The 12,912-nt window shown below is 44.8% G+C and overlaps 1 protein-coding gene across 1 annotated transcript in view; it reads right to left on the bottom strand.

The window, feature by feature from the left end:
- PLXNB1 (plexin B1) overlaps positions 1 to 12,912 on the bottom strand; it is a 160,377-nt gene that overhangs the window by 76,733 nt on the left and 70,732 nt on the right. The window contains exons 9-11 of the mRNA XM_070738026.1: positions 11,799 to 12,644; positions 9,356 to 9,481; positions 7,209 to 7,331 (exon numbers count right to left, since the gene is read on the bottom strand). Coding sequence (XP_070594127.1) covers positions 7,209 to 7,331; positions 9,356 to 9,481; positions 11,799 to 12,644 — 1,095 coding nt within the window. The remainder of the gene's footprint in view (positions 1 to 7,208; positions 7,332 to 9,355; positions 9,482 to 11,798; positions 12,645 to 12,912) is intronic.

The raw sequence follows: 12,912 nt of genomic DNA, 5'->3' as shown, positions 1-12,912 counted from the left end.
GTTGTTAAGTGAGTCGCGTCCGATCTCACCACCTTTTTCGCCACTGTTGTGACTCATGCGGTTGTTAAGAGAATCCACACATGTTGAACGTCGCACATGACTTGGGGGATACAGCTACTGTTGTAAATATAATGATACCCAGTTATACATCTTCATCCCATGTCCAGTCAACAAAGCAGTGGAAGTGATGTGCCGGTGCATGGAGGCTGTTGGGGTCTGGATGGGTGTCAACAAACTCAAACTCAACCCAGACAAGATGGAGTGGCTGTGGGTCTTGCCTCCCAAGGACAAGTCCATCTGTCCGTCCATCACCCTGGGGGGGAAATTATTGACCCCCTCAGAGAGGATACGCAACTTGGGCGTCCTCCTCGATCCACAGCTCACATTAGAGAAGCATCTTTTGGCTGTGGCAAGGGGGGCGTTTGCCCAGGTTCGCCTGGTGCACCAGTTGCGGCCTTTTTTGGACAGGGAGTCATTGCTCACAGTCACTCATGCCCTCATCACCTTGAGGTTCAATTACTGCAACGCTCTCTACATGGGGCTACCTTTGAAAACTGTTCGGAAACTTCAGATTGTGCAGAATGCGGCCACGAGAGCCATTGTGGGGCTTCCCAGATTTGCCCACGTGTCTACAACACTCTGTGGTCTGCATTGGCTGCCGATCAATTTCCGGTCACAATTCAAAGTGTTGGTTATGACCTTTAAAGCTCTACATGGCATTGGACCAGAGTACCTCCAGAACCGCCTGCTACCGCACAAATCCCAGCGACCGGTAACGTCCCACAGAGTTGGCTTTCTCCAGGTCCCATCGACTAAACAATGTCATCTGGCGGGCCCCAGGGGAAGAGCCTTCTCTGTGGTGGCCCCGGCCCTCTGGAATCAACTCCCCCCAGAGATTAGAACTGCCCCCACCCTCCCTGTCTTTCGTAAACTACTCAAGACTCACCTATACCGCCAGGCATGGGGGATTTGAGACACCTTTTCCCCAGGCTCTTTATATTTTATGTTTGGTATGTATGTGTTGTCTGGTTTTAATATGATAGGGTTTGGTGCTGCAACCCAACAGGACCGACACAGACTTCAGAGGATAATCAGAATTGCAGAAAAAACAATTGCTGCCAATCTGCCTTCCATTGAGGACCTGTATACTGCATGAGTCAAAAAGAGGGCGGGTAAAATATTTACTGACCCCTCACATCCTGGACACAAATTGTTTCAACTCCTACCCTCAAAACGTCGCTACAGAGCACTGCACACCAAGACAACTAGACACAAGAACAGTTTTTTCCCGAACGCCATCACTCTACTAAACAAATAATTCCCTCAACACTGTCAGACTTTCTACTAAATCTGCACTTCTATTCTACTAGTTTTTCTCATCATTCCTATCACCCATTTCCTCCCATGTTGACTGTATGACTGTAACTTGTTACTTGAGTCCTAAGATTTTTATTAATATTGCTTCTTCATTGCTTATTTGACCCCTATGACAATCATTAAGTGTTGTACCACATGATTCTTGACAAATGTATATTTTATTTTATGTACGTTGAGAGCATATGCACCAAGACAAATTCCTTGTGTGTCCAATCACACTTGGCCAATAAAAATTCTATTCTATTCTATTCTATTTTAGTTATTTCTTTTAATATTAGATTTGTGTCACTATAATATTGTTTTTATCATTGTTGTGAGCCGCCCCAAGTCTTCGGAGAGGGGCGGCATATAAATCTAATAAATTATCATTAAATTATTATTATTATAAACCAGTTAACCCATGCACCTGAATTTTGATCACCTGACCAACAGAGTGCTACACTGGTTGTAAATGCAAGGACTGGTTGTGAGCAATCAGTGAGCAAATGGTATGTGCCTAGTTGAATATACTCACTGAGCTGATATTATGAGTTTAGGGGGTGGTTTTTTTCCCTCTCTGAAAGTTGTTTGTATTCCTTGGGTTTTCCTCTTCGTGTATCAATGAGGCCATCGATAATAACAGGAAAGAATAATGCAATTCTGCCTTGGGGAAATAGGTTGGCCTTCTAGATTCTTGCTTTTCGCAGTTCAGATTTCAGAAACAAAAACCAAACGGTGTAAGATTCTTTCCTTTTGTTAAAACTGCTTTCCAGATGGTTTGAATGTTCTTTTTTACAATCTGATTTAGATCGTTTTAACACTCATCTTCTTACTTTTCTCCAATTAGTTCAGCTGATGACAGGAACATCTGGACTAGTGTGAAGGTTTACTCTTTTTAGCTACACTTATAGGACTTTGGACAGTCTCAGAAAATTAGCAAAACCTAATTTTAGTATCTGCATTTAACAACAGCAAGAATTCCCCGATTTGTAGGCTACATTAGAAAGTCAAAATTGTATCGTGGCAGAAAGTGGCACAGAACTTTCATACTTTTGCCAGAGATATGCCAGGACTTGATCTTTTGTTATTGCATCGGTTTAGTTGAGACCAGCTACTTCCTTCTCCAGAGGTTTTTCATAGTTGAATATTCCAGCTGGTCACCGAAATTCACTGGCTTTCCTGTTTCTCCCCCATTCTATTTTCCTTTGTATCTTGGCTGTTATATATTGAAGCGGGGGAGTAACATATTTCTGGTGACAGATTTTTACCAACTTTATAACCAGCCTTCTTTGGCTCTGCTTTGGCAGCCACTGAGAATCACTCAAGCAATGTGGGTGGCCTTTAAATATAAATGAAGAGGCAACAACAGCCATTGCGATTTCCAGAACTTTTAAAATTTATTTAAAAACTATTAAATTTTAAATGTTCTGGAGATTGCAAGGGCTGTGGCCTCTTCATTTATAAATACACCTGGAACTTGCGTTTTTAGGCCAATTCTTGCTATACACTGCTCAAAAAAATAAATAAAGGGAACACTTAAAAAACAGAATGTAACTCCAAGTAAATCAAGCTTCTGTGAAATCAAACTGTCCACTTAGGAAGCAACACTGACTGACAGTCAATTTCACATGCTGTTGTGCAAATGGAATAGTGATGCAAATGAAATATTCAATGAGAATATTTGAATATACAGTCATACCTCGTCTTACGAACCTAATTGGTTCCAGGGGGGAGGTTCGTAAGACGAAAAGTTCGTAAGACGAAACATTGTTTCCCATAGGAAACAATGTAAAGTCAATTAATCCATGCATCCAAAAAAACCCAACGCAAATAAACGACGACACCCGGCTGTTACCTTTTGAAACAGCCGGGGGGGCTTCTCAGAGTCCTCCTGAACCCGAACGCTAAACTCGAACTTCCGGGTTTGGTGTTCGGGAGGCTGCCGAGAAGCCCCGCTGCCCGGCTGTTTTAAAAGGTGACAGCCGGGCGGCGGGGCTTCTCAGCGGCCTCCCGAACCCGAACTTTTGCCAAACTTCCGGGTTCGGTGTTCGGGAGGCTGCCGAGAAGCACTGCCGCCTGGCTGTCGTCTTTTAAAACAGCCGGGGGCTTCTCGGCGGCCTCCCGAACGCCAAACCCGGAAATTCGGATTTGGCGTTCGGGTGCAGGAGGACGCTGGGAAGCCCCCCGGCTGTTTTAAAAGGTGACAGCCGGGCGGCGGGGCTTCTCAGCAACCTCTCAAACCCGAACTTTTGCCCAACTTCTGGGTTCGGCGTTCGGGAGGCCGCTGAGAAGCCCCGCCGCCCGGCTGTCGTCTTTTAAAACAGCCGGGGGCTTCTCGGCGGCCTCCCGAACGCCAAACCCGGAAGTTCGGGTTTGGTGTTCGGGTTCAGTAGGACGCTGGGAAGCCCCCCGGCTGTTTCAAAAAGCGACAGCCGGGCGGTGAGGCTTTTTGGCGGCGGCGGGTTCGTAAGAAGGAAAAAGTTTGTAAGAAGAGGCAAAAAAAATCTGAGCCCCGGGTTGGTATCTTGGGTTGTTTGTAAGACGAGGGGTTCGTATCATGAGGTACCACTGTATATATATTCGACACAAAAAATATGTAACCCCTCCCTGGTACAGAGTTGAAGGAATTGGATACTGTAGCCTAGAGGTTAATTCTCTGCCTTACAAGGCCAAGGTTGCAGGTTCAAGTCCCAGTGAGGGTATGGCTAGCTGATAAGGCCAAAATAAGGCCGAAATAGATCTAGTCTCCCTTAGTTTTCAAATTCAACAAAAACATGTGACACATACAGAATATAGTTTGTCGGCTATGAATAAATTAACTGTCTTGGAAATGGCCCTGGGGTGGGCCGAGAGGCAAGAAAGGAGCTGTGATGTTCCTTCAATATACCAGGGTGATTCAACACAAAAAATAGGTAACCTTTCCCTGGTACAGAGCTGAAAGGATTGAATTCTGTAGCCTAGAGGTTAATTCTATGCCTTACAAGGCAAAGGTTGCAGGTTCAAGTCTCAGTGAGGGTATGGCTAGCTGATGAGGCCAAAACAAGGCCGAAATAGATCCTAGTTTCCCTTAATTTTCAAATTCAGCAAAAACATGTGACACACACACACACACACACACACATATGCTGATAATGAAAAGGAAGGGAGACTTCTATAGATCTCCTTCAGGCTTATTTGCCTCCGTTGGGTAGCTGTATCCTTTTACTGGGATTTGAACCTGGGGCCTCTGCTTTACAAGGCAAAGGTCTTAGCCATTATGGCTACAGGCTCATCTCGTGTATCAGCTTGTACCAGGGAAGGGTTATGTGTGATTTTTCTGTCGAGTCACCCTGGTATATTGAAAGAGCATCACAACTTCTTTTTTGCCTCTCAGCCCCACCAGGCATCATATTCCAAGGCAGACAAACTTTTTCATAGCCGACAACTATAATCTATAGATGTAACATTTTATTCATTCATTCATTCATTCATAAATTCATTCATTCATTCATTCATTCATTCATTCATTCATTCATTCATTCATTCATTCATTCATTCATTCGACTTCTATGCCGCCCAATCCCAAAGGACTCAGGGCGGCTTACAAAATCACAATACAATACAAAAGATACAAAGCAAAAAGAGAAGTTGAATATAATATAAAACCCATTTATTAAAACCCATTTATTAAAAAAAGACATAATCATATACATACACACCATTCTTACAGTTTGGCCATGAAAGATGTACAATTCATGGCTACTAGGCCTGTCGGCAGAGCCAGGTCTTCGTGGCCTTTCAGAAGGCCAGTAGGGTGGGAGCAATACGGGCATCAGGGGAGAGTTGGTTCCATAGAACCGGGGCAGCCACAGAGAAGGCCCTCCCCCGCAGTCCCGCCAACCTGCATTGCTTAGTCGATGGAACCTGGAGGAGGACAACTCTGTGGGTTCCTACTGGTTTCTGGGAGATGTCTGGTATATATATATGAGAGCCAATCTGGTCTAGTGGTTGAGGCACCAGCCTAGAGTTCTAATCCAGTGATGGCAGCGGGAGGCTCCGCCCACCCACCTGGAATGCGCAAAAACTGGTAGCAAACTAATTCAAACCCCACTACAGTTTTAATCTCACTTTAGGCATAAGGCCAGCTAGGCCACTCTCTCTCCCAGCCCAACTCAGCCCACAAGGCTGTTGTGGGGAAAATAGGGGAAGGAAGGAGTACAGATAAACCTTCCCTTTTGGCTTCCACTGAGACCACAGTTTATGCTATTCAATATCTACATGAAACCGCTGGGTGAGATCATCCAAGGGCATGGGGTGAGGTATCATCAATATGCTGATGATACCCAGTTATACATCTCCACCCCATGTCCAGTCAACGAAGCAGTGGAAGTGATGTGCCGGTGCCTGGAGGCTGTTGGGGTCTGGATGGGTGTCAACAAGCTCAAACTCAACCCAGACAAGACAGAGTGGTTGTGGGTTTTGCCTCCTAAGGACAATTCCATCTGTCTGTCCATTACCCTGGGGGGGGGGGAATTATTGACCCCTTCAGAGAGGGTTCGCAACTTGGGCGTCCTCCTCGATCCACAGCTGACATTGGAACATCATCTTTCGGCTGTGGCGAGGGGGGCGTTTGCCCAGGTTCACCTGGTGCACCAGTTGCGGCCCTACTTGGACCGGGAGTCACTGCTCACAGTCACTCATGCCCTCATCACCTCGAAGTTCGACTACTGCAACGCTCTCTACATGGGGCTACCTTTGAAAAGTGTTCGGAAACTCCAGATCGTGCAGAATGCAGCCACGAGAGCCATCGTGGGGCTTTCTAGATTCGCCCACGTATCTACAACACTCCGCGGCTTGCATTGGCTGCCGATCAGTTTCCGGTCACAATTCAAAGTGTTGGTAATGACCTTTAAAGCCCTACATGGCATTGGACCAAAATACCTCCAGAACCGCCTTCTACCACACGAATCCCAGCGGCCGATAAGGTCCCACAGAGTTGGCCTTCTCCGGGTCCCGTCGACTAAACAATGTCGTTTGACGGGCCCCAGGGGAAGAGCCTTCTCTGTGGCAGCCCCGGCCCTCTGGAACCAACTCCCCCCGGAGATTAGAACGGTCCCCACCCTCCTTGTCTTTCACAAGTTACTCAAGACCCACCTGTATTACCAGGCATGGGGGAACTAAGACATCTCCCCCAGGCTTTTTATATTTCACGTTTGGTATGTATGTGCTGTATGGTTTTTAATTGTTGGGGTTTTTATATGTTTTTATTATTAGATTTGTCCCAATGTTACACTGTTTCTTATTACTGTTGTGAGCCGCCCCGAGTCTTCGGAGAGGGGCGGTATACAAATGTAATTAATAATAATAATAATAATAATAATAATAATAATAATAATGTTCAGTACGATGGCAGTTAAGTGAAATTTTGGCCCTTTTTACAAGTTTTCTTGCCACAGCTGTTAAGCGAATCTCTGCGGTTGTTAAATTAGTAACACGGCTTTGAATTTGAATTAGAATCTGGTTTCCCCTTTGACTTTGCTTCTCAGAAGGTCACACAAAAGAAGTGGATCAAATGACTCTGGAACACTGCAACAGTCACGAATACATGCCGGTTGCCAGAGCATCCAAATTTTGATCGCACATGAACCAAAATAAGTGTGAAAAATGGTCACTGGTTGCCTTTTTTCCCACCGCTGTTGTTAAGTTCGAACGCTCACTAAATAAACAATTGTGTGTCAAGGATTACCTGTATTAGACGTGTTCACTGCCTTGAGTTATTTATAAAAATAAGGAAAATCGGAGTATCAATCAATAAACAAAGGTTGAGAGCAAAGCTAGGGGAATGGTGGCTCTGCTCCCATGAAGCCCTTTACCTGATGTAAGTTGCACGTGATGTAGAAAATGGAGGGGTCGTTTTCATTTTGATCGATGTAAGCCTTTACCGACAAAGTCTTCCCCTCCAGAACCAAGACACATTCGTAGTCCAAAAACTGATCCTTGAAGGGGAAAGAAAAGCAGAGTTGATTCTTATGAATGAGATTGCTGCCTTCCTTTCCAAACCTCCCATGTAACTCTCTTAACTTTTTCTGAGCTAGCCTTGGGCATATGCATCAGCCTTCACTATGACATTTAGACTACAGTGTTCCCTCGCTTTTCGCGGGGGATGCGTTCCGAGACCGTCCGCAAAGTAGAGATGCGGAAGTAAATACACTATTTTTGGATATGAACAGTATCACAAGCCTTCCATTAACACTTTAAAACCCCAAATTGCAATTTTCCATTCCCTTAGCAACCATTTAGATTATTACTCACCATGTTTATTTGTTAAAGTTTATTAAAAAAAATATTTATTAAAGGCAGACGAAAGTTTGACGATGACATATGACGTCATTGGGTGGGAAAAACCGTGCTATAGGGAAAGAACCCGCAAAGTATTTTTTTAATTAATATTTTTGAAAAACCGTGGTACATATAGACTTTTCGCGAAGTTCGAACCCGCGAAAATCCAGGGAATACTGTATTTCAAGTTACATCTCATCACTCATCACATCATCACATCCCACTAATGACTTTATGACAAGTAACTTTGTTGCTTATATCCCTGCACGGATCTAACACTTACGATTTGTATTGACTGGTTCCTAATATGATTTCATTGCTTATTTGTCCCCTGGGCTATCATTAAGTGTTGTACTTTATCATTGTTTGACAAACTTATCTTTTCTTTGATGTACAGCAAGAGCAATATGCACCAAAGACAAATTCCTTGTGTTTCCAATCCCACTTGGCCAATAAAGAATTTTTTTCTACTCTATTTCCAAATCACTTTGAACATTTCATAAATTTTGCATGTGCATTTTCATTCTTAACAGTATTATTTATTATGGAGTGACTTTATGGCCTGGTTGTAAGTGTCACTTGTTCAGCACCGTCACAACTTCTGAACAAGTGGTTGGTGAGTGAGAATTATCTATCTATCTATCTATCTATCTATCTATCTATCTATCTATCTATCTATCTATCTATCTATCTATCTATCTATCTATCTATCTATCTAATCTAATCTAATCTAATCTAATCTTATCTATCTATCTATCTATCTATCTATCTATCTATCTAGCTAGCTAGCTATTCGATTTTTATGACGCCCTTCTCCTTACTCAGGGCGGCTTACAACATGTTAGCAATAGCACTTTTTTAACAGAGCAAGGCTATTGCCCCCACAATCCCCCCATTGCCCCACTTTAAGACTTGTGGACTTCAAGCTGGCTGAGGAATTCTGGGAATTGAAGTCCACGAGTCTTAAAGTGGCCAAGGTTGGAGAACCCCTGCTCTATTTTACACAGAGCAGAAATATACTTCATATTTCATCTTTCCTTTCACAATCATCACCAACAAAATTCATAGAATTAATTTTTGCAGGAGGAATAGGACAGTTGTATAAAAGGTGCAAGCAGTAGTGAGCTTGTACATGTTTAAGAATTGTCCCTGCTGGCTCCATTTCAGGGGTGATATTCATCAGGTTCTGACCGGTTCTGGTCAAGTTCTGGTTTTATTTCTATACAGTGCCACAAGTCCATTGGAGAAAGGCGGCTTATAAATCTAACAAATTCAATTCAAGCAGTAGTGGAAATTTTGAGGAGCTGAGAAACCGGCAAATACCACCGTTGGCTAGGAATGGAGATTTTGAAATGCCATGCCCACCGAGGCAAGATGGCCATGCCACACTCATAGCAATGGCAGTAAACATTTTTGAATTTCACCCCTGCTCCATTTCAATCCGCGCAGAACATCTGATTGGCGCGCTAAGCTAGGCAATCAATCAAATTGTTATTACCGTCATAGACCTGTTAAATGCTAGCCTAGTGGCTCGGTTCTGCAAAGCAAAATTCCAAAAAAATTTAATAATTGGATTTCACAAGTTGGTTTCCAGCACATCATTGGGTTTACACACCCTCCAGATAGAGCACAGGATCACAACACACCCCTCCCCCACCTGACAACGCGGACACAGTCTTGCCTGATAGAGGTGAAAGTTTTGTCCAATCAGGGTGATCTTTCTCTGCACGTTGACCGGCATCAAAGAAGATCCCTGGATGCCCGTCACACACGGACAGGCTTCGGGCCCCCAGCTGTATTCCTCCGTCTGAAAGCACACAAACACACTGAAGAGAGTAAAAGAGGATTCGGCATAGACCAGGGGGGGTCAAACCCAATTTCATTTGAGGGCCACAATCAGGGTTGTGTTTGATCCTGTGGGTGTGGTCAGTTCAAGGACTAGTAGCCCGACGGATAGACTCAGTTATAGCGGTGATGAATCCAGCAAGAAGCAGCTAAGGATAGATCACCTTGAAGAAATTCTATGTGGTTGCTAGGAGTTGAAAACAACTACCGGTAGTTGAAAACAATGGTTTAGGGCTTCTCTTTTCCCTCACATGTATCTTGCACAAAAAGTAAGATACTGGACCAAGATTACTGGGCCAAGCTGACTTTGACAATGGAAGCTCGCTGGATGACTTTCACCTTTCATCTCTCACCTAAGCCCACTTTATCAATTGGGGTTGCTTAGCAGGGATAAAATTTAGGCTGCCTCAGAAGGACAAGAGTACAAGTGTTTGTTTGTTTGTATTGATTGATTGATTGATTGATTGATTGATTGATTGGATTTGTATGCCGCCCCTCTCCGTAGACTCGGGGCGGCTAACAACAATGATAAAAACAGCATGTAACAATCCAATCCAATACTAAAATAACTAAAAAAAACCTTATTATAAAAACCAAACATACATACAGACATACCATGTGTAAATTGTAAAGGCCTAGGGGGAAAGAATCCCCCATGCCTGTTCCCCCATGCCTGACGGCAGAGGTGGGTTTTAAGAAGTTTACTTATTAGATTTGTATGCCGCCCCTCTCCGCAGACTCGCCTCACAGCAGTAATAAAAACAATGTATAACAAATCTAATAATTAAAAGTCACTAAAAACCCATTATTAAAAAGCAAAACACACACACAAACATACCATGCATCACTTGTGTAGGCCTAGGGGGAAAGGAATATTTCAGTTCCCCCATGCCTGATGACAGAGGTGGGTTTTAAGGAGTTTACGAAAGGCAAGGAGGGTGGGGACAATTCTGATCTCTGGGGGAAGTTGGTTCCAAAGGGCCGGGGCCACCACAGAGAAGGCTCTTCCCCTGGGTCCCGCCAAACGACATTGTTTAGTTCACGGGACCCGGAGAAGGCCCACTCTGGGTCCTTTGACTCATGAGTCACCACAGTTGAGTCCAAAATTTATGTTACTAAGCAAGGCAGTTGCTAATAGTTGAATGTTACGACCTCTCTTGTCACGGCTTATCACTGCATTTGTTAAGTTGGTAACATGGTTGTTAAGTTAATCTGGCTTCCCCCCTTGACTTTGCCCTTGAGAAGGTTGCAAAAGATGATCATATGACACTGGGACACTAGAAGTCTTCATAAACTATGATCCAGTAGGAGGTGGCCAGGCTGAGCCTGAGGGAGGGGGTCAAACGCCTCATCAGTCTTGAGTCCCTGTATGTCTGAAAGAGATCTAAGTCCAGCCCACCTTGAATTCCTTTCTTAACTGTCGCTAATTTCCATTTGACCATTAGTAGTTCAGATTCTTGGAGAAAGTTTAAGTTTGCCATAAATTTTTATCCTCATGAATCTCCTAATTTCCCGGCATTTGACGCAACCCATTGCCGAGCATCTGAATTTGGACCACATGACCATTAGGGATGCTGCAATGGTCATAAAGTGTGAAAAATGGCCACTGTTTTTTCAGTGCCGTTGTGACTTTGAATGGTCACTAAACAAATGGCTGTAATTTGAGGACTGCCTGCAAGAGGGGTGGGCTGCCAAAAATTTTACTGCCACACTGTGGGCGTGGCTTATTTTGTGGATGTGGCTTGATGGTTATGTCACCAGGTGGGAGTGGCTTGACAATCATGTGACCGGGGAGGTGGCTTAAAGGTCATGTGACTGGGTGGGAGTGGCTTACCAACCCAAATAGGTGCTTGGACTCTTTTTAAGACACATTATTTGACTAGCCACATAAAGGACTAATGACAGACAGCATTATTTGTTGAGGAGCACGGGAACATTTTAAGGTTTTGTCCTGAACCCACAAGGTTCAGTATGATAACAGATTAGGCAAGTAGCTCAATTTTCTTTCATTGCTATAAAAGTTCAGTTCTAGATAATGATTAAAGCATTAATGGGTAAAAACATACTATTTAATTATTTCCTATTTTAACAGTTATTAAGGATCATACTAAGGTACTAGAGAAGGAAGGACAATTTAAAAAACCTGTTAATTATTCAATAAATAGTGCACAAACTTCCTATTCCCCCTGTGCTCCCCCCTGTATGTGTATGCAGAGTAAACCGGCCAACCAACCATGCAATAACATCTGTAGCATTCGGAAGCGAAGCATGAGACTTACCAACTCCAGAAATCCAGGTGCATCATATTGATAATCTAGCGCTTGGTTCAGGATTCGAGGAAAATCAGAGACGTCGCTCTCAGAGGAGTCCCCGTCCCCCGAGAGAAGGATGGAGGCAGAGAAAGAGGAGGTGTCATTTTCGGGCGGCAGCGAAACCATCCATTCCTCACTCTCCTGCGGTTCTGCGATGTCTTCGGGAGGAAGCCATTTTGGAAGGTCGGTAGGATAAGGCAACTCGAGAATGGGAGGCTCAGTCTCCAGGTCAATGGGTGGTAGGCTAGTAGACGTGGGAGGGCTTCCGGTCTGGTTAGGGGTGAGGGGAGAAGACGCAGGGGCAGAAGACGGAGTGGAGGAACTTTCGGCTTCGAGGAAAGAAGTCCTTCCCTCTAGAACCGGCTGGGGTGTGCTATACATGGCAGTCGAAGAGTCGGTAGAGCCGTCTTCTGGATCCGTAGCCGGTTCCGAAGTAGGCTGCACCGCGGTAGAAAGTATCTCCAGCTGGCTGCTGGAGAGATAGACTGAGGTAGGGCCGACCATCACGGTAGTGGGCACTTCAGTGGGAGGCAACGTCAAAGAATCCCGGGTTGTCTCCAGCAAAGTAACAATACTCGGGGTGGACAGAGGCGCCTCTGTGAAAGTAAGGGTTTCGGGCTCCAAAGTAGTCGGCGGGGCAGAAGTGGCTGGCAGGCTAGTGTAGATAATGGGAACGGTGGTAGGAGAAGGCATGGAAGTAGTCCCTGGTGTTTTGGAGAGCGTAGGGGGTTCCGTGGCCAAAATAGGCAAAGAGGCCTGCGTTGTGCTTGGAGTGGCCGAGGAAGGGAATGGGCTGGAGTCCAGTGTTTGAGTCTGGAGAAGTGAAAGAAAACAGAGAAGAGATAGGGTGAAAACAGGATCAGGAGGAGGCCACGCTCTGTGGCTGAGTTCATACAACATGCCAAACCACAAAGAGCCGGGGTGGCGCCGCAGGTAGAGTGCAGTACTGCAGGTCACTGAAGCTGGCTGCTAGATCTGCAGGTCAGTGGTTCAAATCTCATCACCAGCTCAAGGTTGACTCAGCCTTCCCTCCTTCCGAGGTGCGTAAAAGGAGGACCCCGGATTGTGGGGGCAGTAGCCT

Source organism: Erythrolamprus reginae, chromosome 2 (genome assembly GCF_031021105.1).
Source record: "Erythrolamprus reginae isolate rEryReg1 chromosome 2, rEryReg1.hap1, whole genome shotgun sequence".
NCBI classification, from domain to species: Eukaryota; Metazoa; Chordata; class Lepidosauria; order Squamata; family Dipsadidae; genus Erythrolamprus; species Erythrolamprus reginae.
Note: the sequence above shows the minus strand (reverse complement) of the source record. Positions and strands in the feature narration are given on the sequence as shown.